The 23385-nt window shown below is 50.5% G+C and overlaps 1 protein-coding gene across 3 annotated transcripts in view; it reads right to left on the bottom strand.

Annotated features, from left to right (window-relative positions):
* Positions 1-1064: 1064 nt before the first annotated feature.
* The window catches only part of XG (Xg glycoprotein (Xg blood group)), a 31208-nt gene continuing 8887 nt past the window's right edge, over positions 1065-23385 (bottom strand). Inside the window, exons 2-11 of one of the 3 annotated variants that reach the window (XM_064483507.1) lie at positions 22482-22523; positions 20698-20721; positions 19424-19489; positions 17388-17450; positions 14616-14678; positions 13676-13732; positions 11134-11175; positions 10189-10224; positions 7778-7894; positions 1065-4344 (exon numbers count right to left, since the gene is read on the bottom strand). In XM_064483507.1, coding sequence (XP_064339577.1) covers positions 4328-4344; positions 7778-7894; positions 10189-10224; positions 11134-11175; positions 13676-13732; positions 14616-14678; positions 17388-17450; positions 19424-19489; positions 20698-20721; positions 22482-22523 — 527 coding nt within the window. In that variant the 3' untranslated portion in view covers positions 1065-4327. Of the gene's footprint in view, positions 4345-7777; positions 7895-10188; positions 10225-11133; positions 11176-12591; positions 13545-13675; positions 13733-14615; positions 14679-17387; positions 17451-19423; positions 19490-20697; positions 20722-22481; positions 22524-23385 lie in introns of those variants that run through there. The other 2 variants (XM_064483508.1, XM_064483506.1) reach the window with 2 other exon arrangements.

The raw sequence follows: 23385 nt of genomic DNA on the forward strand, positions 1-23385 counted from the left end.
TCACTCATATGTGGAATCTAAAAAATAAAAAAAGGACACTATGGACTCATCTACAAAACAGAAACAGACTGGCAGACTTAGTGAACAATTCTATGGTTACCGGAGAAAGGGGGTGAGAAGGGACGAATCTGGGTGGGAAAGGATACATTTGGGAGTTTGACGTTTACAAATGTTAGTCACTATATATAAAAATGTATTTTTAAGAAAGGTTTCTTCTGTCTAGCACAGGGAACTGTGTTCAGTATCTTGCAATAGCCTTTAATGAAAAAGGATATGAAAATGAATATATGTATGTATGTGCATGACTGGGACAGTGTGCTGTGCACCATTGCAACTGACTGCACTTCAATTTAAAAAAAAATAGTAATAATTGTCCCACATAACGCAGGAATAAAAAACACAGAGGGTTTGGATGAAAACTCCCATCTTTGGAGGGGGAGTAGTGCATTTAAAAAAAAAACCTTTTATAAGAAGCCAAAGGGGGCAAAGAAAGAGTGAGTGAATTCAACAAGCAGAGAAGATGTTAGAAAATCTTTGCTGAAGGCAGAGATTATGCCACGATGCACGCTGGATCCTTAACTATGAAATGCTGGTGGTGTCGGAGACCGTCTTAATCATGAATCACAAGGGGTTCTGAAGAAACCCATTTATGTGCCGAGTCTTCAAGATCTCTGCCAGAAAAAGCCACATCGACACTATATTACATGAAAGAAGATTCAAAAAAAAAAAAAAAAACAAAACCCAAAAAACGAGATGCCCACGCAGATCCTATGAAGGCTCTGAAATGAACAAGCTTCAGCGCAGCCAGAGGCAAACACAATGTGAAAATCAGATTCTATGACGTCAGCACAAACATATGGTCATTAAGGGAACATTTCTCCCCCGAATATACACACACGGATACAAAATGAATTCTCACAGAGTATGAAATTTATAGTGAGTTTGCCACAGAACGGGAGAAGGATATCTTGCCAGGAGCCACTGAAAAGATCATCTATGCATGTACAGAATCCAAGGGAAAAAAATGTTTGCGGCAAAAAAAAAAACAAAAACCCAGAAAGAGCTATTTTTCGCAGCTTTATTGAGATATTATGGACATGCAACATTGTGTAAGTTTAAGGCGTACACTGTGGTGATCTGATACGTATATACACTGCAACATGTTACCATCAGATTGTTAGCCAACACCTCCATCCCGTCCCATAATCTACCCTTTGTTTCCGCGGGGAGCATACGGAAAACCTCCTCTCTTAGCAAGTTCCACACTTGCAGTCCAGCGTGGCTAACGGCCATCACCATGCTGTAATTAGATCTCTCAGAACTTGTCCATCCTACAGCCGGAAGTTTGCACCCTTTGACCAACATCTCCCCGTTTCCCGCTCCGCACCAGCCCCTGGTAACCACCACCGAGCTCCTCTGTGTTTTTATGAGTTTGTCTGTTTTAGGTGCCACATGTAAGGGAGGTCACACAGTACTTGTCAGAAGGAACTACTGGTTTTAAACCATTACCCTGAAAGAATACACATAGGTATTCCTTTTCAGACTTTTTTCTGTTACAAGTTATTACAAGGCATTGAATATAGTTCCCTGTGCTCCACAGTAGGTCCCTTTTTAAAATCTATTTTGTATATAGTAGATTATATCTGAAAATCCCAACCTCCCAATTTATTCCTCCCCACTACCTTTCCCCTCTGGTAACCAGACATTTCTTTTCTGTGTCTGTGAATCTGTTTGTGTTTTGTATACAGATTCATTTGTGTCAGTTTTTAGATTCCACGTATAAGTGATATCATATGGCATTTTTCTTTCTCTTTCTGGATTACTTCACTTAGACTGATGATCTCTAGGTCCATCCATGTGGCTGCAAATGGCATTATTCTATTCTTTTTCATGGCTGCGTAGCATTCCATTGTATAAATGTACCACAGCTTCTTTATCCAGTCATCTGTGGATGAACGTTTAGGCTGTTTCCATGTCTTGGCTACTGTAAATAGTGCTGCTATGAGCATTGGGGTGCATGTATCTTTTTGAATTACTGCTTTCTCCAGATACATGCCCAGGGGTGGGATTGCTGGATCATTCAGTAGCTCTATTTTCAGTTTTTTAAGGCAACGCCACACCATTCTCCATAGTGGCTGCACCAATTTGCATCCCCACCAGCAGTGTTGGAGAGTTAAGGGTGTTCTTTTTAAGTGTCTGTAGGAACATGAGGATATCCACACACTGACCCCCAGACACATCCAGACTCCCAGGAGGAGGCGGCAAGTGCCAAGCACCGTCCACAGTGCTCTCTTTCAACAGCAAGGGAGACTGCAGCTAATGATGAGGTTTCTCTTTTTGCAGCTTGGGAAGAATGCCCCCCAGGAGGTCCTGGCGACGCCTTAAAGAGAGGCTTCCGAAGGGGTCATTATTCACGTACTCGTATTTCAACTGGGTTGAACGCTAACCGCTCTTACCTCTGGTCATCGGGCTCACGTCCACCCTGCCCCCCTAACTAGATTTTCTTTGTACGTTCATACCCCATCCTGTTCTGCACGGCACAGAGGAGAACATTTCTTCCTTTGGCTGGTGACAGATGCCCTGCTGCCTCTCAAACACCCTCTGTGTCCGTTGGAACCGGGCCTGGACCACCTTAGCAACATCACCCAAGGGACGCACAACGGCGCTAAGAAAGAGATTTCTCGGGTGCACACCAAGCGACGTAGCACCGTGGTTTTTAAAAGACCCTGTCAGTCCCGTCCCACAGTTTCACGTGCCGGAGATAGAAAACAGAACACAGCCACCAAAGCCGATTTTTTTTTCCCCTACGTGTATTTTAAATGACGAAAAGTTGTCTGTGACCATTACAGGCAATGCACGGAGTTACCTTTAAAGATGCTGGAATCCCGTGTAGGCGTACGTGTGTGTGACTCCATGTGTGCGGTGTGCATACACACACGGACACACACACTTTTTAGCAAGAGTGAACTTACACACCCGCTGAAACTTGCGCACGGGAAACGGGGAGTTTGGAAGCCTCACGCACGAGAAGGCTTGACAAGGGTTGGGAACCGCGGTAGCAGGTCCGCTTCGAAGCAGGGAACCACCGGCCTTCCTCAAGTGCCTCCAATCTGCGTGAATCCAGGACGGGAGGCACGCCGTTCCGAGACGTCTCATTGAGACGATTACTCTTAGGTTCTTTCTGATTTGGGGGGAGTTCTTTCAAGTACTTACTGCTTCCAGCTCTTTTCTCCAGAGACCTAGCTCGCAGCCCACAAGGCGTGCAATCCCTGGGGTTTCCGTGCATCCTCTTTAAGGCTTCCAGACCCCAAGGAACGTCTTCCTTTTTGGTTCTGATACTGAAAGTCTAAGAGTTTTATTAGCATGAACCTGAGTTGAATCAAATGACACTCATCTGCCCAAACCATGCATTTATCCTCTCCCCGAAAGTGTGACTTAAACAGAAGCAAAAAGCTGGTATACTTTTTAGATGTTTGAGGAAATGAGTAAAAAGGAAAGTGTGCGCCAAGGAACACACCACCCTCGCCTTGACAACCGGTACCCACAGAGGAGCAAAGACCAAAACTTATAGGAAAGGGTCAACGTCTGCACATCGCTCTCTCCTCATGGCCTCCAAAAATAAATACATTGAAACTGTATGATTTCGCAGGAAAAAGTACCCCAAGCCCACCTTCCCAAGACAGTTTCCACATCAGCGATTTTGCACTTAAAATTCCAGAAAAACCCAGCCTCATCTTGTGCAGGAAATAACAGTTTTTCTGTGCGAGCACGTGGGAACACCAAGAGACATTCAGATTCTGCCGTTAGTGTCGGAAACCGTTGGCTCCCGCCTCACCGGCCGTGCTGAACGCACCCGGAGTTCTGACGTAACTTGAAGAACTTACCACTGGCCAAGCTTCTCACCCGAACTCATTGGAAATCCCAGCAGAATGCTCAATCTTTTAGGAGCAGACCCCCAGCCATTCTGTTGACATCAAGCTTTGTGAAAATGACAAGGGGGTCCCACCCTTGCCTGTGGTTGCACCATGAGATTGTCTGGGTGCTCAGACCAGCGTCAGCACCTCTCTGTCCGGATTCATGATGGAACCAACAGAGCAAGGAACCTTTTCATGACCCAAGGTCCAGTGGACTAACGTCTCTTCATCAATATGTCCAAGGAATCAGGGATTTTTTTTTTCGTTAGGCAGCACAACTGTTTCAAACAGGACAGAAAACTCTGAGGGCAGCGAGTAACACCGAGAATGAAAGGAACTTGCCACGGGAGCGACGATCGGGGTTCTTGTCTGCACAGGGATGTCCCCAAAGCGACCCATGGGTCTCGAAGACCTCAGACGGTCTCTGGTTCTGCAAGGGAAGATCGGTAGCGAGATGTCACAGCGGGACCTTGATTGTGGCGGTGCTTCTGTGGGTGTCTAGATCTATCAAAATTCATCAAATCGTACATCTGAAATGCGTGTAGTTTACTGTACAGGGACCGCACCCCCATAAAGGTGTTAAAAAAAAACCAGATATCATAGCTGGGGGAGAAACTCTGTGGATAGATCTTAATGCACTATTATCTTTCTTTTTTTTTTTAAACTGTTTTCCATTTGTTAAGGGAACATTGTTTTGAACATTTTAAATGAATTGAGTCACTTTATCTTTTTTGGTCACAACTGATATTTAAAGGAACCCCTCTGCGGGGACGTGATCTCATTCGCCCTTGTAACCACCCAAGTGAGCACTATTATTTGAGAAGATAAAGGCAAAATGTTCACCCAGTCCCCTTGAAGGAGTCCATGTCTGTTGCCATCTTGGGGGCCCCGTCCCAATCACTCTGTCTCTACAAGGTGCACGTGTTCCGGGGCAGGGCTGTGTACAGCTGCACAGGATGTGCACTGCACCGCGTTACCGCACAGCTGGTCAATGCACATGCCCATCATCCTTCAAGAAAGAGGTGATGTCCCGGACCCGTCTTAGAGGACACTTCAGGCCACATGCTCAGAGTCCTTACATGCTGTTTACAGATACTGCAACCCACCAGACCATGCAGACCCTGGATCCGTCCTGCTCCCCCCTTGGGACGGGTGCCCCAGGGGTGTCCCAGCACGTCTGCACCCCTAACTTCCCGAGTGTGTACACTTTAAAGGAAGGGCAGCCAAATTCGGTCCTGGGAAGACCTGGTGGAGTTACGGCTAAAGCAGAACTGAGAAAGTAGGCGGGGTATTTAGTCCCGCAAAGGACAGGGGAGAGCGTCAACTCAGGGCACGGGTTTAACAATAAAAGGACGTCCAGCTCAGATAAATGGGAAGCGCACGATCCACATTAAAAACAAACAAAAAACAAAAAACTCCACCTCCTTTGTAAATTTGAATAGGCTGAAGTGAGTGGGCACAAAATTCCAGCAGGCTCCATAAAACTTAGAAGTCAAAATGCCTAATAACGTGTTAAGACAGCATTTTTAAAAACCCATCAAAATAAATGATGGAAAAAGTCCACTAGGACCACAATACCAAGATGTGACAGGAAGGCAGGATCCAGGCTTGCGTTTGGATACGATGCCTCACGCACCGCACCCTGAACCCGGCCCCTGGTTCCAATAAAACTTTATTGACATGAACAATCAGCAGGTCTGCAGGCTGTAGTTGGCCAACTTATTATTATTTTTTTAATATTGCACTAAAATAGCACTTATCTTGATGACTCTGCTCACTGGGCCCCCCCACCCCCACCCCCTTACATTTGTGCCTGGAATGCCTCACTGTCCTGACCTCTCTGCCCCGAGCTCCCGGGTCCACACGCGCTTACAGGCTCGGGCCGAAGGCGCAAGCGAGGTTAGTGCAGCGTCTCCGCAACGATGAGGCGTGTCGCCCGGAGACTGAGGCTGCTTTTCGTCCACCTGGTTTCCCTGCGAACGCGCCGGGTTGGGTGTGACGGGTGGAGACTGAGGCGGCCCCCGGCCAAGGGGCCCGTCAGTACCACCCGTCCTCCAGCAGGGGGAGGCCACGGGCAGGTCTGGGGATTTCTGAAGTTGTCCAAATCCTCCAAAAATGCTATTGAAATAGACTTCTGTTTCCTAGCTTCCTTCACGGGAATGGAACCCCCACCCCCCCCACCCGTCCGTGGCAAGCCCCAGACAGATTGAGACGTGGGTAGTCTCAGGACCAAATTTTCAGAGACCCCCGAGTTAACATTTGGGCTCTTGTTTCTGCAGTTAAGTCTCCCTCTCTGTCCTCACCCGCCCTTCAGACATGTCCTCAGGGGGGTCATGAACCAGCACCCAGGATCTCTGCTACCTGGGTGCCTAGTTCTTCAAACCCAGGAGCTTGGACCCAAAGTTGAAGCAGAAAGCGCCAGCACCCCCAGCCACCCTCCCATTTCCCTGGGGTCTGTGCACAGCCTGAAATTCAACAGAAAGATTTCCGATTTAGCCCTGCTGTCATTCCCTTTTGGGAGAGGGGAGCAAAAATTGCAGGTTCAACCCAAATATCTTTCCCGACTCGCTCGTGATTAAAATTCCACTGAACACAAAGCAGAAGCAGGCAAAGCCGTGCCCCGCCAGCTGAATCCTTCAAACACTAACTAACATCCACGTTAGTCCTGAGTTAGTTATCGTAGGGTCTCTAGCAGTAAAACCAAATCTTACAGATAAGAAAACCGCTTTTAAAAGTGATGAAAGGCTAAATCTCTGTTAAAACGCATTCACTGGTTTCCCTCAAGTCCCCCATGGGTCAGTGGTAACATCCAGCTTAAAATCCCCTTACAATGGGAGGGTCATTTTGTCTATCTTGGACTTAACTCGATAAAACATTGCCGGCGAAAGACGCCAGATAGTGTTTCCCTTCCATTCAAAATATCTTATTTACTGAGTGTGCTACCTGAACACGGCTCAGACAGACGCATCATGCGTAACAGACACACTTCTCTGAACTATTGATAATATTTTAAAAGCCCATTGCCTTATCAAACTAAAACAAACAAAAAAGACCCTTTACTCAAGAAATCAAAGGATGCATTTTGCATAAACGTTTTTGACAGGTTGTATTCAAAAATATTTAGCCTTTAATCATCAGTGAAAGAAATTAACCTGCATATTGTCCAAAAAATTTTGCAACATAATACAGCCCACATTTTACAATAACTATAAATGCAATATAATCTGTAAAAATGGCGAATCACTATATAGTACCCCTGTGACTTATATGATATCGCACAGCAACTCCACTGCAATAGAAACAAACTTATCACAAGAAGAGATCTTAAAAACCATCATTTAGGTAAGACTGAAATCGTCACTAATGGCTTATAATGTTTAAAAAGGCTCTACTTTGAGGACTTTCTGAAAAGAAATAAATTCTCAATAAAATGAAGCAATTTTCATTTTAAGAACAAAGTTCGTAGATAGGACTCATGTGAAGATGTGTCCATGTGTTTATTGGAGGTAAGATGTTTTTGTTGCTGCTTTTACTTTTTTTTTAAAATTTTTATTGGCATATAGTTGATTTATAATGTCATATTAGTTTCAGGTGCAGAACATAGTGGTTCAACATTTTTGTAGATTAAACTCTACTCAAGGTTGTTATAAAATATTGGTTCTACTCCCTGTGCTGGACAATATGTCCTTGTAGCTTATTTCTTTTATACATAGTAGTTTGTCTCTCTGACGCCCCTCCCCCTCCCCTGCCCCTCCCCCCTTCCCTCTCCCCACTGGTCACCAACTAGTCTGTCCTCTAGATCTGTGTGTTTCTGTTTTGTTATATGTATTCGTATTTTGAAAAAAATCGGGAGTGAAACTTGCCATTTGTCCTGAAACAATTCCTCCCCCGGTTCTGCCGGAAGTAGCTGGCCGCTGCCCCCACCAGCGTGACCACCACCACGGACACGATAGGAGACACGATTTTCGCTACCATGTTACCTGCAGGGGTCAAGAAAAGCAAGACGGTCTGAGACTAATACGGCCAGCAGGAGCACCGTTTATTTTAAATAACTCTGCCATCACATCCCTTGCCCTATATTCACAGGAAAATGATTGAATTCTCACAAAGAGCCTGAGGAAGTGATTCTGCTGTCACCCCAGTGGCGCTCATGACCACATCTTATCCACCTAGAATATCCAATGCCTTTGCACAGAAAAAGGCACTTTCTATAGTTTTTTATTTATTTGTTGAGTCAAATGACTGTGTGTCTTTTTGGATGTAGATTGTTCACTCATGCAAAAAAATAAAGTTTAACCAGAAAGTGCCCCCGTAGCTCTGCCCTCAAAGGACACTGGGGCTCTGGACTTAAGCACAGACTGGACATCAATGCCTTGAGGGAACACCAGCACAAAGCTTTGCAAAGATCGAAGGTGGGGAACCGTGACAAAAACCAACGCTCTCCCAAAGAACAAATCATTGCTTCCGTTTAAAATAAGCATCCATGAAACCAACCATATCCTGCCATTAAAAAAGAAAAAGATGATGAGCCTTAAAAAATTAAATTCAATTAAACAAAATAAAATAAAATAAGCATCCATGTGGCACATCAAATCGGACCAAGTAGCTGGCGGATTGTAGATGATGGATAAAAGGCCATGCCGTGAACACGGCTCCCACATTGGTTGGAAGAGCGCTACCATGGACCCCAGGGATCTGTCCCTCCTCTGGCCACGCAGTCTCACCCTGTCCCCTGCAGGACCCTGCTCTCCAGGGCTCCCCGCCCTGCGTCCACCTCCTCTACCATGTGAGTTGGTGGCATTTCCCCACTGGGAGCTGGGGCCCAGGTCTTCACCCTCAGAGTGGGAGCTCTGGCCAACAGAACACAGAAGATGTGAGCTGTGCTGGTTCCTACCCCAGGCATCATTCTCCTCCTTCTTTGGGTACCCTTCCTGGCTGCCTGGTGAACAAAAATTCACCTGGCCTCTTGGACTGAGGTGGGCTGGTTTTCGCCCAGTTCCTGAATCATGTAATCATACTCATAACCATCACCATCATCATCATCAATGGTGGTGGTTTTCAGTCACTACACTTTGGGCTCTTTTGTTACACAGCACCGGGGACTGATACACCTGTATCCTTTCAACCATCCCATACAGATACAGCACCTCTCATCAATGCAAACCTTCAAATTGTCCTCCAAGCTGACCTCTTCTTCCTACCTCCAGTGCCAACACCCTGATTTAGCTCAGCATCCTCTCCAGTCTGGGAACTAAATGTGTCTTAAAGCTGATCTCCCAGACCCTTAGCTAGCCCTCAGATCCATGCTTCACACAGTAGAAATAGGAGCAAATCCTTTCCCACGAGCACGTATAAAGTACAGATATGTTCACGGGGCTCACTGGCCCGACTCCAGGGTTGTCCCCTCTCCCCATCAAGCTCCACACCCTGGCCCCACAAATTCCTGGTGTTCCCGGGAGCGTACTCAACCTGACCTAGCATAGACCCTCCCTCTCCTCTCCTGGCCACCTCCCACCCATCCTTTAGACCATGACTTGGAGATTATCTCCTCCAGAAACAGCCTTACCCACCTCCACCCGACCCCAGTCTAGGAAGAGTCCTCCCACCCTGCCGCAGGACCCCGGAAACCGTGCATCAGATCTGGATTCTTGCCTTGGATGCACCCCTCCTGCCCCACCTTCCGCCCAAGAGCAGAGAAGCATCCTGGACTTTCCAACAACACCTGTTCACCAGAAAATACCAATACTGAGGCTCTGGATGGGTACCGGCTGTCAGGGCTGGAAAGCCTCCACAATCCCTTTCTCCTCCTGACAGCACTGACGGCTCCTGAAAGCCTTGTGGTCAGCTGGGCAGAGTTACTGTCATCCTCCGCGTAAATGCCAAATTGCCGAGAGGCTGGACCCCATCCTCCCAGTGACACACGGAGAAAGTCTACCTTCCAGACGCCACCGTCCATTGTTTGACCTGTGACGGGGCCAGCAGTGCCCTGGGGGCTTCTTAACCTCCTCTTCCCTCTCTGTCTTGGCTTCTGTCAGCAGTGGTCCATGAAAGGGGCACCAGGGGTGCCACAGAGGCAGGTTCAAGAACCCCAGCCCTGCTCCCCAAGCCCTGAGGCATCTTCCAGGCTGAGCACGGTCCTCGCCTCCCCGTCTCTGAGCCCACACGGAACCAGCGCCACCCTGAAGGGCAGACTTGTGCGTCCAGGAGCCTCCTGACAAACAGACAAACAGGAGGTGCCCTGGGAGAGGTCGGGCGGGCCGCGCCTGTCCCTTACCTTGAGGGTTCCCGTATGTGGAAGAGCCGTCTCCACCTGGAAGGGGAGGAACACACAGTCAGTCATTTATTCGGAAGAGCTTATTGGGTGACTGTCTGCTGCAGGGCACCGTGGAGATGCCGGGGGCGTGGCCACAGGAGGACCCAAGCGTCTGCTCTCCTGGAGCTGACCTCCCGGTGGGGAAGTGGGGCAGACAGGACTGGGAGGGGGGCATGCAGGCTGCATCGAAGGGTCAGGAGTGGGACGGGGCGATGAAGGCCAGGGGGTGTGTGGCTGTCATTTCAGGGGGTCAGGGAATATGCACGTAAGCACACACATGTGCCACACACAAGCACATGCCCTCATACACACACGCACACAGCGCAGACACGCGGATGTGCCTGCAGGCACCTCGTGCACCATGCCCATGCGACCACAGGCACACACACCTCTACACACACGTGCACATGCACCTTCACACGCATACACGTGAACACACAAGAGCCGTGTGCATACATACACACATATCTGCTGACACATGCATGCACACGCGTGCACACACAAGGCACGTGTATGTGCGAACCCACACGCTGCCATGCATGCACACACAGCCACATGCGTGCACACGTGAACGCATGGTCACACACACAAACATGCACACACATGTTTGCACACAGCCATGTCTACACGCAGGCACACACACGTGCTTGGATGCACGCATGTGCACACATGTAATAGCACATGTAAGCAGGTCTTCGTTTCTTGAAAGGATTTCAATTTGCATCGCATGCAAAACACCTTCCCCAGCTTCAGTGACCAAGGAGGACACATTAGAGAGCCAGGCGGTCAGGGAGGTTCTGTGCAGGACCCCGAGAGGACAGGTTTCGCAGCAGCGCCCACGCGGGCTGTTAGATCTTTAGGAGGAGAATTTCCCCGCATGCAGCTTTTAAGACATAACTCCTTTACCATAATTACTCCCACGGGAGCGGGGTCTGTATCTCCCTCCTCCTGCAGGACAGAAAGGACACAGGATACGGAAGGTAACAGTCGGGAAATCTCAGGGACGTCTCCAAAGGAAGCCCCAACAGGAAAGCCAGCATCCCGGAAGCCAGAGGCTATGAAAACCTGCCAACGCCCCACCTGCTTCTCCCCAAGCCAGGGGGCGGCACACGCTCACTCAGGGCGTCCGTCCTCTGACCGCACAGAGGCGGGGACGGAGCCCGAAGTGCAAAACCAGTGGGTTCTGCTAACGCATGCATCGGAGGCTGGCCGGGTGCAGGTCCCCGAAGCCTGGGAGATACATTCAAGTCCCTTTCCGCTGCCGTCCAGGACAACCCGGCCCCCGAGGCCAGGGACGCGGCCCCCGTCAGAAACACGGGCGTCAGTCATCTCAGCTCATAAAAAACTAAAGGAGGCTTCTCTACTCTCCCTTGTCTCCAGAGAGCAACTTTTTTTTTTAAATTGAAGTATAGTTGATTGACAATGCTGTATTAATTTCAGATGTGCAACAGAGCAATTCAGTTATACATATATGTGTACATATATATTGTTTTCACTATAGGTTATTGCGACATATTGAGTATAGTTCCCTGTGCTGTACAGTAGGACCTTGCTGTTTATATATTCTACATACAGTCAGAGAGGAATTTTTAAAGACAGAATTAAGATGCAGACAAAATCCTTGGTGTTAATGTGGTTCGTTCTGTGGTGGAAGAGTGGATGTGGGTGCTGTTTCACTATTAAGGGGTCCTTTAATAAGCGGCCTCTTCCGAGTGGACTAGGGCTGGTGTTAGGGGCTGGATTGTGTCCACCCCCCAAAATTCATAGGTTGGAGTCCTGACCCCCAGGACCTCAGAATGGGGCTGATTTGGAGATGGGGGTCTTTAAAGAGGGGATGAAGGTAAAATGAGGTCACTAGGGTGGGTACTGATCTCATAGGACTGGGGTCCTTATAAGGAGAGGAGAGGAGGACCCAGACACACACAGAGGGACGCCCACGGGAGGACACAGGGAGGAGACGGCCGTCCACACCCCAAGGGGACCCCAGCCCTGCTAACACCTTGACCTCAGATTTCAGCCTCCAGGACCGGGAGGAATAAAAGTGTGACGTGTAAGCCGCCCCGTCGTGCTGTTTGCTATCGCACCCGAGGTGACGCACACGGTGGGTATTAGAGAAACCTGCTGATCAAAAGCCAGTTCTGAAAAGGATGAGCAAAGCCGTTCCCCCACAATGCGAGGAGGGAAGACAGACGTGGGGCACGCCCTCCCCGGCCGGCCCTTCTGCGTTTTTCTTAAGAAAGGAAACACGCTCCACCACCTGCAGGGAGAGGCTGGGTGCGGGTCCCAGAACCTCGGGGCTCGGCTCAGAGCGGACTCACAGCCTCGCCCGGCTCGGGGCCGGCGGACGGCGGCGTGGACGCGGGCGGGAGCTGACGGTCTCTTCCAGAGCCTGCCGTGAACGTACGCGTGCCCCCCGCCCCCACCCTCTGCTGTGCACGCCGAGTGGCAGGTGGTGGCCGTCACCTGCTGTGCATACTCGGATGTTCTGCAGAAGCGTTATTACCTCTCAGGATACAAGATCATTCGGACGGGGGACAGGTCCCCAAGAAATGGCACCGCGTGATTCCAGCCCTGACCCGTTTCCCGGGAAACCGTGCAGAAACACTCAGGGCTCCCCGGGGCACGGCTGGGACAATTCGTTCTTTCTGCCTTAGGAATCCGGCAGAGAAGGAAAGAAACAGCCCAGACCGAGACTTACAGCAGGTGGAGGTACAGATTACAGCACTGAGGTTGCATATTTGAAAGTTGCTAAGCGGACAGATCTTAAAAATCCTCCTCACAAAAGGGGAAAAAAAATAACAGTTGTAACTGTGTGGTGATGGATGCTCGCTGCACCTCCTGCGGGGGTCACCCCACGACATAGACAAACATCGCAAGACGGAACGTCAGTCAGCCGTATCCGACTTAGGGACATCCATCCAAGGCGTTTCGTTCTCCCAGCTGTAACGTCTTGCCGCCAAATCGCGCCTTACAGAACCAGAGGCCGTCCGAACACTTCAAGAGCCACATCGATCAAACCAATGCAACACCGTAAACCAACTATACTTCAATAAAAAAATCAATTTAAAAAATTGGTTAAAAAAAAAAAAACCAACCGATCGCTCGGGGGGAACCTGACTCTAGACAAGGCGCCTGCCCACTGCTCCGTTCTTTCTTGGCATCGTCCGCGAGCGTAACAAAGAATGCCCCGTTCGCTGGATGTTGCCCCCCTTGTGAGCCTCGTAGGCTGTTGCTCTGTTTCTTTTTACCTGGACACAGGGGTGTGGTGGCCGCACCTGGGCTCCCGGGGAGCAGGACGACGCCAAGCGGAGGTCTGTCTGCACAGACGGTGCAGAAGAGCCCGCAGAGAGACTGCCAACACCCAAGACCCCGCGAAGAAGATGCGATGCGGAACAGAAGTGGGAACCCTGAAAATGCCACCCCAGCCCCACCCCAGCGCTGGGTTTACCGTGTGTGTCTCCGTAGCCGTCGTGAGGTGGGTAGTAGCCGCCACCGCCTCCTCCTCCTGCAGGACAGAACGTGGGTTCAGCCACCGAGTCTGGGCTCCAGCAGGCGTCCGCCTGGAGCGCTGGCAATGGCACCAAAGCCTGGTCCAAGACTCACCCCAAAGAGAGCCCCGAAGGGTGGCAAAGATTGGGGACCACAGGGGAAACGCTCAAAGGACAGAGTGTACATTTATATAACAAAGATTCTCTGCATTTTTTTTAAACAGGAAACATTCTGTGCATTTATATAGGAGAGATTTAGTGCATTTATATAGGAAAGATTCTAGGCACTTTTTTATATAGGAAATATTCTATGCATTTATATAGGGAACATTCTGTGCATTTATACAGGGAATATTCTGTGCATTTATATAGGAAATATTCTGTGCATTCATGTGGGATTCCGTGCATTTATATGAGAAAGATTGTATGCATTTATATAAGGCAGATGCTGTGCAGCTGGTCACAGCCCAGTTACAGGGGAAATTTTACATAGAAATTGTATATGTACCTATATGTATGTGTAGAGATACAAACATACACATATAGAGACATATAAGTATATAAAGACATACACACGTACATACATATACATGAATATAAAGGTATATAGACGAAAATAGATCTTTAATCGTCTCTGCCACAAAAAAAAAAAAAGAGAGAGAGAGCAAGCAAGAAATGGAAACGCTGTGACAAAGGCCGGGGTTGGCTCAGGCCACAGCGGTGACCGCACTGCAACAGACAAGCGTATCAGATCAGCACACGGAGCCCGTCACACTCACACGGTGTTACATGTCAGCTGTGCCATAGAGAGCATTCATTTTAACAGAGACACGTGGAGATGCGGCACGTCCTCGGCCACGCCGCCACCCCCCCAGTCAGTTCACAGAGGCCCCCACGCACCTGCGGGCTGCCTGGGCCGGGGCGGGTACCGGCCGTCATCGAGGTCCTTGTCACTCAGGAAACCTGGGGGCGGAGCACAGGACCATCACACGGCGCCCTGGAGAGCCTTCTTTACAACCGAGCCTGTGATGGGGGCTCCGGGGCAGCTTCCAGAGAGCTGGAGAGCTGGCAGGACCCTCTCCGGGACCCCGGTGGGGTCGGGGTTGGGGGCCTGGGGACCCAAAGCCAGGGGTCCTGGTGGCCAGGACTCTCGCTTGTAGACAGAGCGTACAGGAAACCCATCAGCCGGGGAGGGACCACCGGTGAGACAGACGCCTTCTGATCGGAAAGTTTACGAGGAGCTGCTGACTGCAGAGACTCCTTCATCCCTCGGAACCCCAGGCCCCAGGGGCAGCACTGAGTCCTGGGATAGCTTGGAGTGGGGGGTGGGGCACAGCTCGGGAATCCCTCCTGTCTCTGCATCCTGGGAAGAGGTGGGGTGCTTCCTGCAGGTCTCCTATGGACCCTCTTCTCTGGGTCCCCCCACCCGCGACTTCCACACCCTTTGCCTCATGCACGTTTACAAAGAGGCACCCTCAAATGGCGACTGGAGAGCTGCAACTTGCAGCCTCAGCCCGGTGCTCTGGGGCGGGGAGACAGGCTGGAGGTTGAGGGCAATCCCCAGCGGCCCGCGAGTTCATCACTCAGGCCCTTGCAAGGAAGCAGTGTCCGTGGAAACGCAGAAGGGTGGGGTTTGCAGGGCTTCCGGATTGGAGAATTTCTCTAACTCCAGGCGGACAGGGTTCCTGCGCTTGGGGCCCTCCCAGATCCCACCTGGGTGTCTCTCCATCTGTCTGTTCATCTCCACCCTTTATCACGTCCTAAACTGGTAAACGTCAGGCTTTGTCTGAGTCCCGTGAGCCGTTCTAACAAGGTAACCAAACCGGAGGACGGTCACGGGGAAGTCCCGTCTATAGCCGGTCGGCCGGTCGGGAGCACAGGTGACACTCTGGGACTTGGGACTGAAGTGGGGAGAGTCTCGCAGGACGGGGAGCCCTCAACCGCTGGGGTCTGACACTGTCTCTGGGTAGACGACGCCAGAACTGAATTCATCGCTGGGTGCTTTTGGCAAAACACACACGTGGGACAGACCACGAGGTCGCCCCCGAGCTCCCGTTTGGGGAAAACCTGGATATGGTTCCTGGTTCCCTCCGTGCAGAATTTTCTGCATGAGCAGAGTCTTAAGATTTTTTTTTTTTTTCCAAACTGGAATCAAATTTAATGTGCAACGTGTCGGCAAAGTTGACTTGTGAGTTTTGGCACTACCGTTTCTAAAACTCTTCTGAGCGCCCGATGTTCAGAGCCTATTCGGGGGTCGTGTCCACGTGGAGTCTGGCGATGGGGCATGGCACGTGCAGCCTGGGCTGCTTGCTCGCTGGGGTCCAGGGCGTCGGGGGTGGGGGGAGGTCTGTATTTTAGAATCAGAATAAACCTCAGGGCCTTTAGGGGCTGGGGTGGGCCCATCTGCTGGGTACAAGCCGAGGTGCGGGGTGTCTGGGTGCCGTACACCTGGCTGTGCAAGCGAATTCAAAGGGGAGGCTGTTGCTCCCAGAGGAAGGAGCCTGGGGCCGCCAGCTTCGAGAAGTCTATGTGTGTCCTCCCCAGAGCCAAAGAGATGGCCCCAAACATGCACCTGGGAGGGAAGACGGTCCGACTTCACCCGGCCAAAGCTGCCTCCGTCACCCGCCAGCCCCGATTTGCAAAGCCTGAGCCCCAATTCTTACTGCTCAGAGCCCAAACATCCCGCTGCCCTTTGAAAGCCGGTGTTGAGGGCCAGAGACTCGGGGCCCCTGCGGGATCCGAGGGGGGACCTTGTCACAATGAGGCGAAATGTCTCTGGAGCACGTTGCATTTTTGCAACCCGGGGAAGAAGCCAAAAGGAAACAAAAGGTGTCCTCCGTCAGAGTACCCCCGCCAGCTGCCGGCGGGGAGCAGGTGGACACTTTCCTTAAAGAACCTCCGTGTGGTTCAAACGCAAACAGCACTTCACCGTCGAGGACAGAATTCCAAGACGGGTCCGCTGCTCCCCTCCCGAGGCTTCCGGACTGTGTCCCACTGTCAGAGCAGGTGGATGGCTACACATGAGCAGAGAAAGGGGAACGCGGGCCACATGGCAGGAACTGGGCAGACAGGAAGGGCACCGGCCAAACGCAGGAAACCACACACCATGTGAGCAGCAGGGGTCCCTGGGCAGAGAGAGAAAAGCAGGAACCTCTGGGCTCATAAGGGGTCACACATTTTAGGGTGACGAGTGGCCTGGAGACCAACAAAGAAAGGTGAGAAAAGGCAGGAACTTCCAGTGTCCGAATGTAACCTTTTGCTCATTATGCCCTCATTTCAACAAAATTAGCCTTGCAGATTACAAGCTCCCATTCATGCACAGTCCTATCCAGACTAAATAAGGACAAAAATCCTTCCTCCCTTCGGGAAGGTGCGGCTGGGATGAAAATCAGGGAATAGGACCCCACACCCTTCCCTCCCCAATGAACCTACCGCCCATTCATTTTTACACCCTGTGTAACCAACTTGCCAAAGTAACTCAGGGCAGCCGCTCACCTGAGCCTGCCCGCTCTCCCCTCGAGGGTGAACCATCCGTCCTTTAATAAATCCTCACTTTACTTTTTCTCTTTTTTTTAAACCACTACGTCTTGTCTCTGAATTCTTTCTGGGGCGGGACGAGAACCTGGAACACGGGTGGCATCCACCGGCGACCCCCACACTCACGACTCTCACCTCCGCTGTTGTCGTAAGTGCCAGGCTGCGGGCGAGGCGGCGGCTTCGGCGGTGGGTAGATACCTGTTGTTGAAAACAGCAAGGTGGTTTTAGGAAAGCCATGGCACCTTCCAGGGACGAACCGGCCACCCACGCAGAAAGACCGGAATACAAGGTGACAATCCGGCTGGTTCACATTTGCCGGGCAGAGCCCTCAAAAGGTCTTTAACCTCTCCAAGCACCAAGCTTTAAAAACCCGCTTTGATCTCGGCACCCGGGACCTCCTCCCCTGGTTCTGGGAGCAAAAAGCTCACGGGTTCCTGGAACGAAGGCGGCAGATACTGAGCTGGGAACGTCCCCCTGTGTGGGGTTATCGCAAAGGTCAGACGGTTGGCGAAAGTCCGTCCCCGATATGAGGACAAAAGCATCTCACGTTGCTGATGGTGCGTCCCGCTTTCCGCTCTGCGTGTGTATATTTCCACTCTACTGACCATCCCCTTTAAAGCACAAAAGGGGTTCATTTGGGTGAATTTTTTTTTCCCTCTTGTGCCTTATGCTGATACCAAGAGCTGCATAAAGCGTATCAAATATAAATCCATAATCAGGACCGCCATCTCACGGCTGGGTTTTAGCAAAGCTTGAAAACAAACGCCGGAAAGCAACGTTCCTCTGGTTCAGGATGCATCAGGGAAGGGGTGTGGGGGGAGGCACAACTCAGGGGTGGAGTGTGTGCTTAGCTTGCACGAGGTCCCGGGTTCAATCCCTAGTCCTTCGATTAAAAAGAAAAAAAAAAAAAAAAAAAAAAGAAGAGAAAAGAATGTGTTGGCCCCGGGAGTTGTGAGTCACAGGAGGACACCTCCCAAGCCTGAGATTTGCCCCCCACAGGCCCCGGGATGGATGAGTCAACCTGGTTCTGGTGACTCATTTTACAGGAGCCCGTGGAAGCACATTTAACCCGGTGTTTCCCAAATAGACGGTAGCAAGAAGTCCGTCCCATGAGCGAAGTCCGCCGGCACCTTGCAGAACAGCAACACTCTGTCGAACAAGGCTTTGTGGAAAGGGCTGGGAGGAATTTTTATAAGAAGGAAATTGATGGAGCTGGGATGTTAAACTTGGAAGAAAAAAAGAGCTTTTCTTTTTCTTAAGAAGCAAAGGGCAGAATTAGGTCATTTGCATGTTAGGAATCATTCTACAAACACATGCACCCCAATGTTCATGGCATCACTATTTACAACAGCCAAGACGTGGAAGCAGCCTAAATGTCCATCCACAGTTGACTGGATAAAGAAGGTGTGTATTTACACAATGGAATACTACACAGCCATAAAAAAGAACAAAATCATGCCATTTGCAGCAACATGGATGGACCTCAAGATTTTCAGACTAAGTGAAGTAAGTCAGACAGAGAACGAGAAATATCATATGAGATCACTCCTATGTGGAATCTTTTTTTAAAATGACACAAATGAACTTATTTACAAAACAGAAACAGACTCACAGACATAGAAAACAAACTTATGGTTACCGGGGCGGGGGGCAGGGGATAAATTGGGAGTTGCAGATTTAAAAGATGGTCTTAAAGGATGGTAGTCACTTAGCCAGCCTTTAACTAACTCAGTTAGTATCATGCGTTGCTTTGCAATTAGGCAACGCTTCATTGAACCTGACTTCTTACTTTGACTGACCACCTCACTCCCCACGAGGAGATGAGTTTCCACCCTTCCCAATGCCTAGAACCTTCCATGGAGCTTCCCCACGCCCTCAACTTTTCCGGCTTTCCAGGTCCCCATCTGCATGGTCACATTTTAGCTTTTTTTTTTTTCAGTTCCTGAATTGCTGAGGACTTTCCGGGCTATTGGCCCATATTTCCTCCTCCTCTGAAGGACAAATCGCAGTAAGTCATGTTGATGCAAACCCCACCCTCCCTAGAGGGTGACCTGGTGCTTCTAGCCAAAGCAGCTGGATGAAAACTAGTTAAAAAAAAAAAAAAATGAAAGAAAGAAAAAAAGAGAGACACGTTTCATCAAACCCGTTCTGAAAGCAGTGAACGTTCTTACCTCCCCCGTGGTGGTCGGGACTCGCAGGCCGTGGTGGGTACGGGGGCTTCGGCTTTGGGTAGATACCTGTCGGGGTACAAATGAGACTGCGTATTTGGAAGACAAAAACGTCCCTCCCTCAGAAGCAGCCTGTAAAACAAGAACAGCAGGTGATTATAGAGCTTATATCTTACTCACCGCTGTTGCTCAGGGCGTTGGGGATTACCATCGACCAGGTTTAAAAAAAAATTACTTCGGCGGTTAGAAACAAAATCTCAGCATTTAGAACGGAAAGAAAAAACCACACAGAGACACACACACAACTGCTTTTTTCTTTTTCTTTTTCTTTTTTTTTCCTTCAAGGCTACTTTTTGTAACGTTACTAGGTGATACCACCTTCCTCTGGTTAAGATTCGCTTCACGCGTCTTTTCCCATTTCCTCTCACCTTGTTTAACGGCATAAAGCTGATTTTAAATGGCTTGATCTAACTCTGTCTTCTTAGAGTCGTGCAATAATTTTACTTCCACAGGAATGAACGGTACACGGTTCCTACTATTTAAACGTCTCCCTTCTTTTTTTTTTTTTTTTTTTTTTAAATTTTCTTTCCTGGTCTCTATTTCGTTAATCAGGTTGGCTTTTTCATTTAATCGAGTTTATTTTATCTTTTGTTTTTGTCTCTCCTGGACTTGCGAGGGATTATACACCGTCAGCCTCCATCTGTGTGTTCCCATTGGAATCCTTGGTTTCCATTCTTTGGGATCGCCACCCGGGGGCGGAACGACTCAGTCCTACAGAAATTCCATACGGAGTTTCTGAGGCGCTGTCAGATGGGTTTCTGCAGAGGCCGCACCATTTTCCACGCCCGCCGGCAACCCCCCCACCCCAGGGTTCCGGTGTCCCCACGCACCTTTGCCGACAAAGGTTACCTTACGTATTTGTGGCCCTTTGTATTTTGATGCTAGCCATCCGAGGAGGAGGAATGCTGTCTCACTGCGATTTTGATTTGCATTCCCCCAGTGACTCCTGTTTGCTTGAAACTTCACCCCCTCCTCCCACAGTCCATGAGCCTATAAAACACCCTCAGGCGTGCCTTCAAATACGCCAGCTCCCTGGGGGGAGGGCCTAGCTCAGTGAGTGTGTGCTTAGCACGCAGCAGGTCCTGGGTTCCATCCCCAGTCCCTCCATTTAAAAATAAATAAACTTAATTAGTCCCCCCCCCCCAAATAAAACCCAAAAATACACCAGCTCCAAGGTGCAGCCTGACTTCTGTGCAGGCAGGTAGGTAGTCACTCACCTGAGCTTGGCTTCTTGGTGGGCTCTGTGGGCAAAGAGAGATCAGACAGTCAAGAAACGTCGAGGATTTATGTGCAGCTCAAAGAAAGAATTATAAACACCCTCATAAAAAAAAAAATGGAAACCACGAACGGTGATACGAACACAAACTCCACTCTGTATTCATGGTGGGGGGAATAAAGCTCACTTCACACGCATGCCTAGCGGTCTTCCCTGCATCCGTGCAGAGGCTGGGGGTCAGAGGGGCGGGTGGGGAGCAAAGCTTCCATGACGGGGGTCCTCCCAGCTCATTAGGAAGTGAGTTTCCGCAAAGTCTCGCAGGAGACGAAGGAGAGAGATTTCGGACCCCTGCGGGAAGGCGGTCTTCGCCCAGAGCGTCCAGGGCAGGTGGGCGCACACCTGGTACCACACGCACCTGCAGGGCGGCTGCGAGCCCGCACGGCAGACGTAGGACACGTGGAGGAAAACGGGAAGGGAGGCCTCCCGCCTCCAGAGCCACGCTTCTCCCGGTGTCTTTCACGCACGTGCTTATGCATTCGACACACGTTTGCGGAGAGCCTGTTGGTGCCGGGCAGTGTGTATATGGGGACATTCGCAGCCTCCCGGGTGACTCCCATACCACGAGGTCAGCACTCGTGGACGGGGAGTCAGGTGCACAATCTGGGTGTCAGGTGTGGGTGGGCAGAGACGGGGCAGCAAGACAGAGAGATTTTTGGAAGATGCTCAGAGCGGCAGAGCTTGGCGAAGGTGATGGAGGTTAGAACTGCCCGTGGGCACAGTGGACGGGATCCCACCTCTCTGCAGAAAGCCCTGTCCTCTAGAGCATCACATTTTCGAGGTCCATCCACACTGTCGCCTGTGTCAGAGCATCACTCCCTTTTCCTGGCTAAGTAATATTCCCCTGTATGGATGGACCGCATTCTTTTTATCATTTGGGTGGCTTCTACCTTCTGGCAACTGTGAATAACACCCCTATAAACACATATATGTTTGAATTCATCCTTTTAATTCCCCCAAGCATCTTCCTAGGAGGGGCGAGGCTGATGGAGGGGTTGATCTGCGCCAATGACCAGGGCTTGGACTGGACACCAGAAGCCACTGATCTGTCTCTGAAGACACAGGCAGCAATCTTTCTTTCCAAAAGAAGCCCCAGTCCCCCTGTGCCCACCTGACACGCCCATTGCCTCCTGCCTCCCCCTGACTCTGCTCCCCTGCCCTTGGAACCCCCAGGCCCCAACACCTCTGCCTCCCAGCTCCCCTGTGCGCCTGAATCTGGACCGTCCTCCTGGGTCCAGCAGACGTATATTCGGCTTTCTGGCTGCGAGGAGGTCAAGCCGACCCCGAGGGTGGTGGCCACACACAGGTGGAAAGAGGGGTCACGTTGTCCATTCAAGGCACCAGTGCCCCATGAGTGAAGGTGACCGGAGGGTGCGGCCCGCCCTGCAGGAGGGCTTGCTCGGGTGATCACCGCCGGGCGTGGCGGAGGATGGAGCCAGCTAAGAGCCCCATGGAGGGAACTCAGCGTGCACCCAAGTGCACCCTGCCCACGGGCTCGGGGAGCTCAGACCTGCCAGGACGTTAGACGGGCCCCACGCTCAAGGCGTCCTAAAGAGCCTTTCGGGTGGAAAAAACATTCGCCTCTCTGTGCCTGTGATGTGTGAAAACAAAATTTTTAATGCCTAGAATTCTGAATCCTGGCCCCACCCCAACCCCTACCTTGTAAACCGCACAGCTGACTCAGGCTGCAAAAAACATAGCGTTTTCCCTCGAAATACTGGCACTCACCAGGGTCATCGAGGGCGTCAGCCAAATCAAAGTCGCCTTGACCTGTGGGGAAGACACAAGGCATGGGTCACACCGAGATGGGACGGGCAGGGCGCCGGGTGCCCGCCTCCTCTTTGGCTGGTCTGTGCAGACATCCCCCCTCAGGGCAAAGGTCAATCCCACCGCCCTGAGCTCCACGGAAGGTCAAAGTCCACCCCCCTCCACCTCCCCGTGGCTTTGTCAAACCCACGCCGTGGCTTTCCCGGTAGGCTGGTGCTGCCTCACCAAAGACGCATCTGAAGGAACACCGTGGCACCCTTGTCTTTCTTTCTTTTTTTTTTTTTTTTTTTTGATTGAAGTAGAGTTAATTTACAACGTTGTGGTAGCGTCAGGTGTACAGCAAAGTGATTCAGTTTTGACTGAATACATACATGTGCATTTTCTTTTCCAGATTCTTTTCCATTATAGGTTCTTACAGGATATTGAATAGAGTTCCCTGTGCTGCACAGGAGGACCTTGCTGTTTATGTATTTTATATACCGTAGTGTGTCTCTGCTAATCCCAAACTCCTAATTTATTTTCAGATTCCACCTAGAAGTGATATCACATGGTACTTGCTGTGCAAACGTTATGAATTACGACTCCGTAACAGGCACACTGTTGGGTGCTGGGGGTGTGACCGTGACCGTCGTGAGCCCTGCCCCCTGGACCTTTAGGGGAGAAAGACGTGTGGCTATCCCTGCAGGTGGGCACAGGGTGCAGCCGAGACCACAAGGCAGTGGGCCGTTCCACTTCCTGTGGGAGCAGACCTGGAGGTCTGCCTGGAGGCGGCAGCATGTGAGCGTTTTTGAAGATACAGATTTACTCGGTTTACTTGCCGGGACACAACCTGACCCTCATTTTCAGCTTAGTGAATGACCTCAGG

This window comes from Camelus dromedarius, chromosome Y (genome assembly GCF_036321535.1).
Source record: "Camelus dromedarius isolate mCamDro1 chromosome Y, mCamDro1.pat, whole genome shotgun sequence".
NCBI classification, from domain to species: domain Eukaryota; kingdom Metazoa; phylum Chordata; class Mammalia; order Artiodactyla; family Camelidae; genus Camelus; species Camelus dromedarius.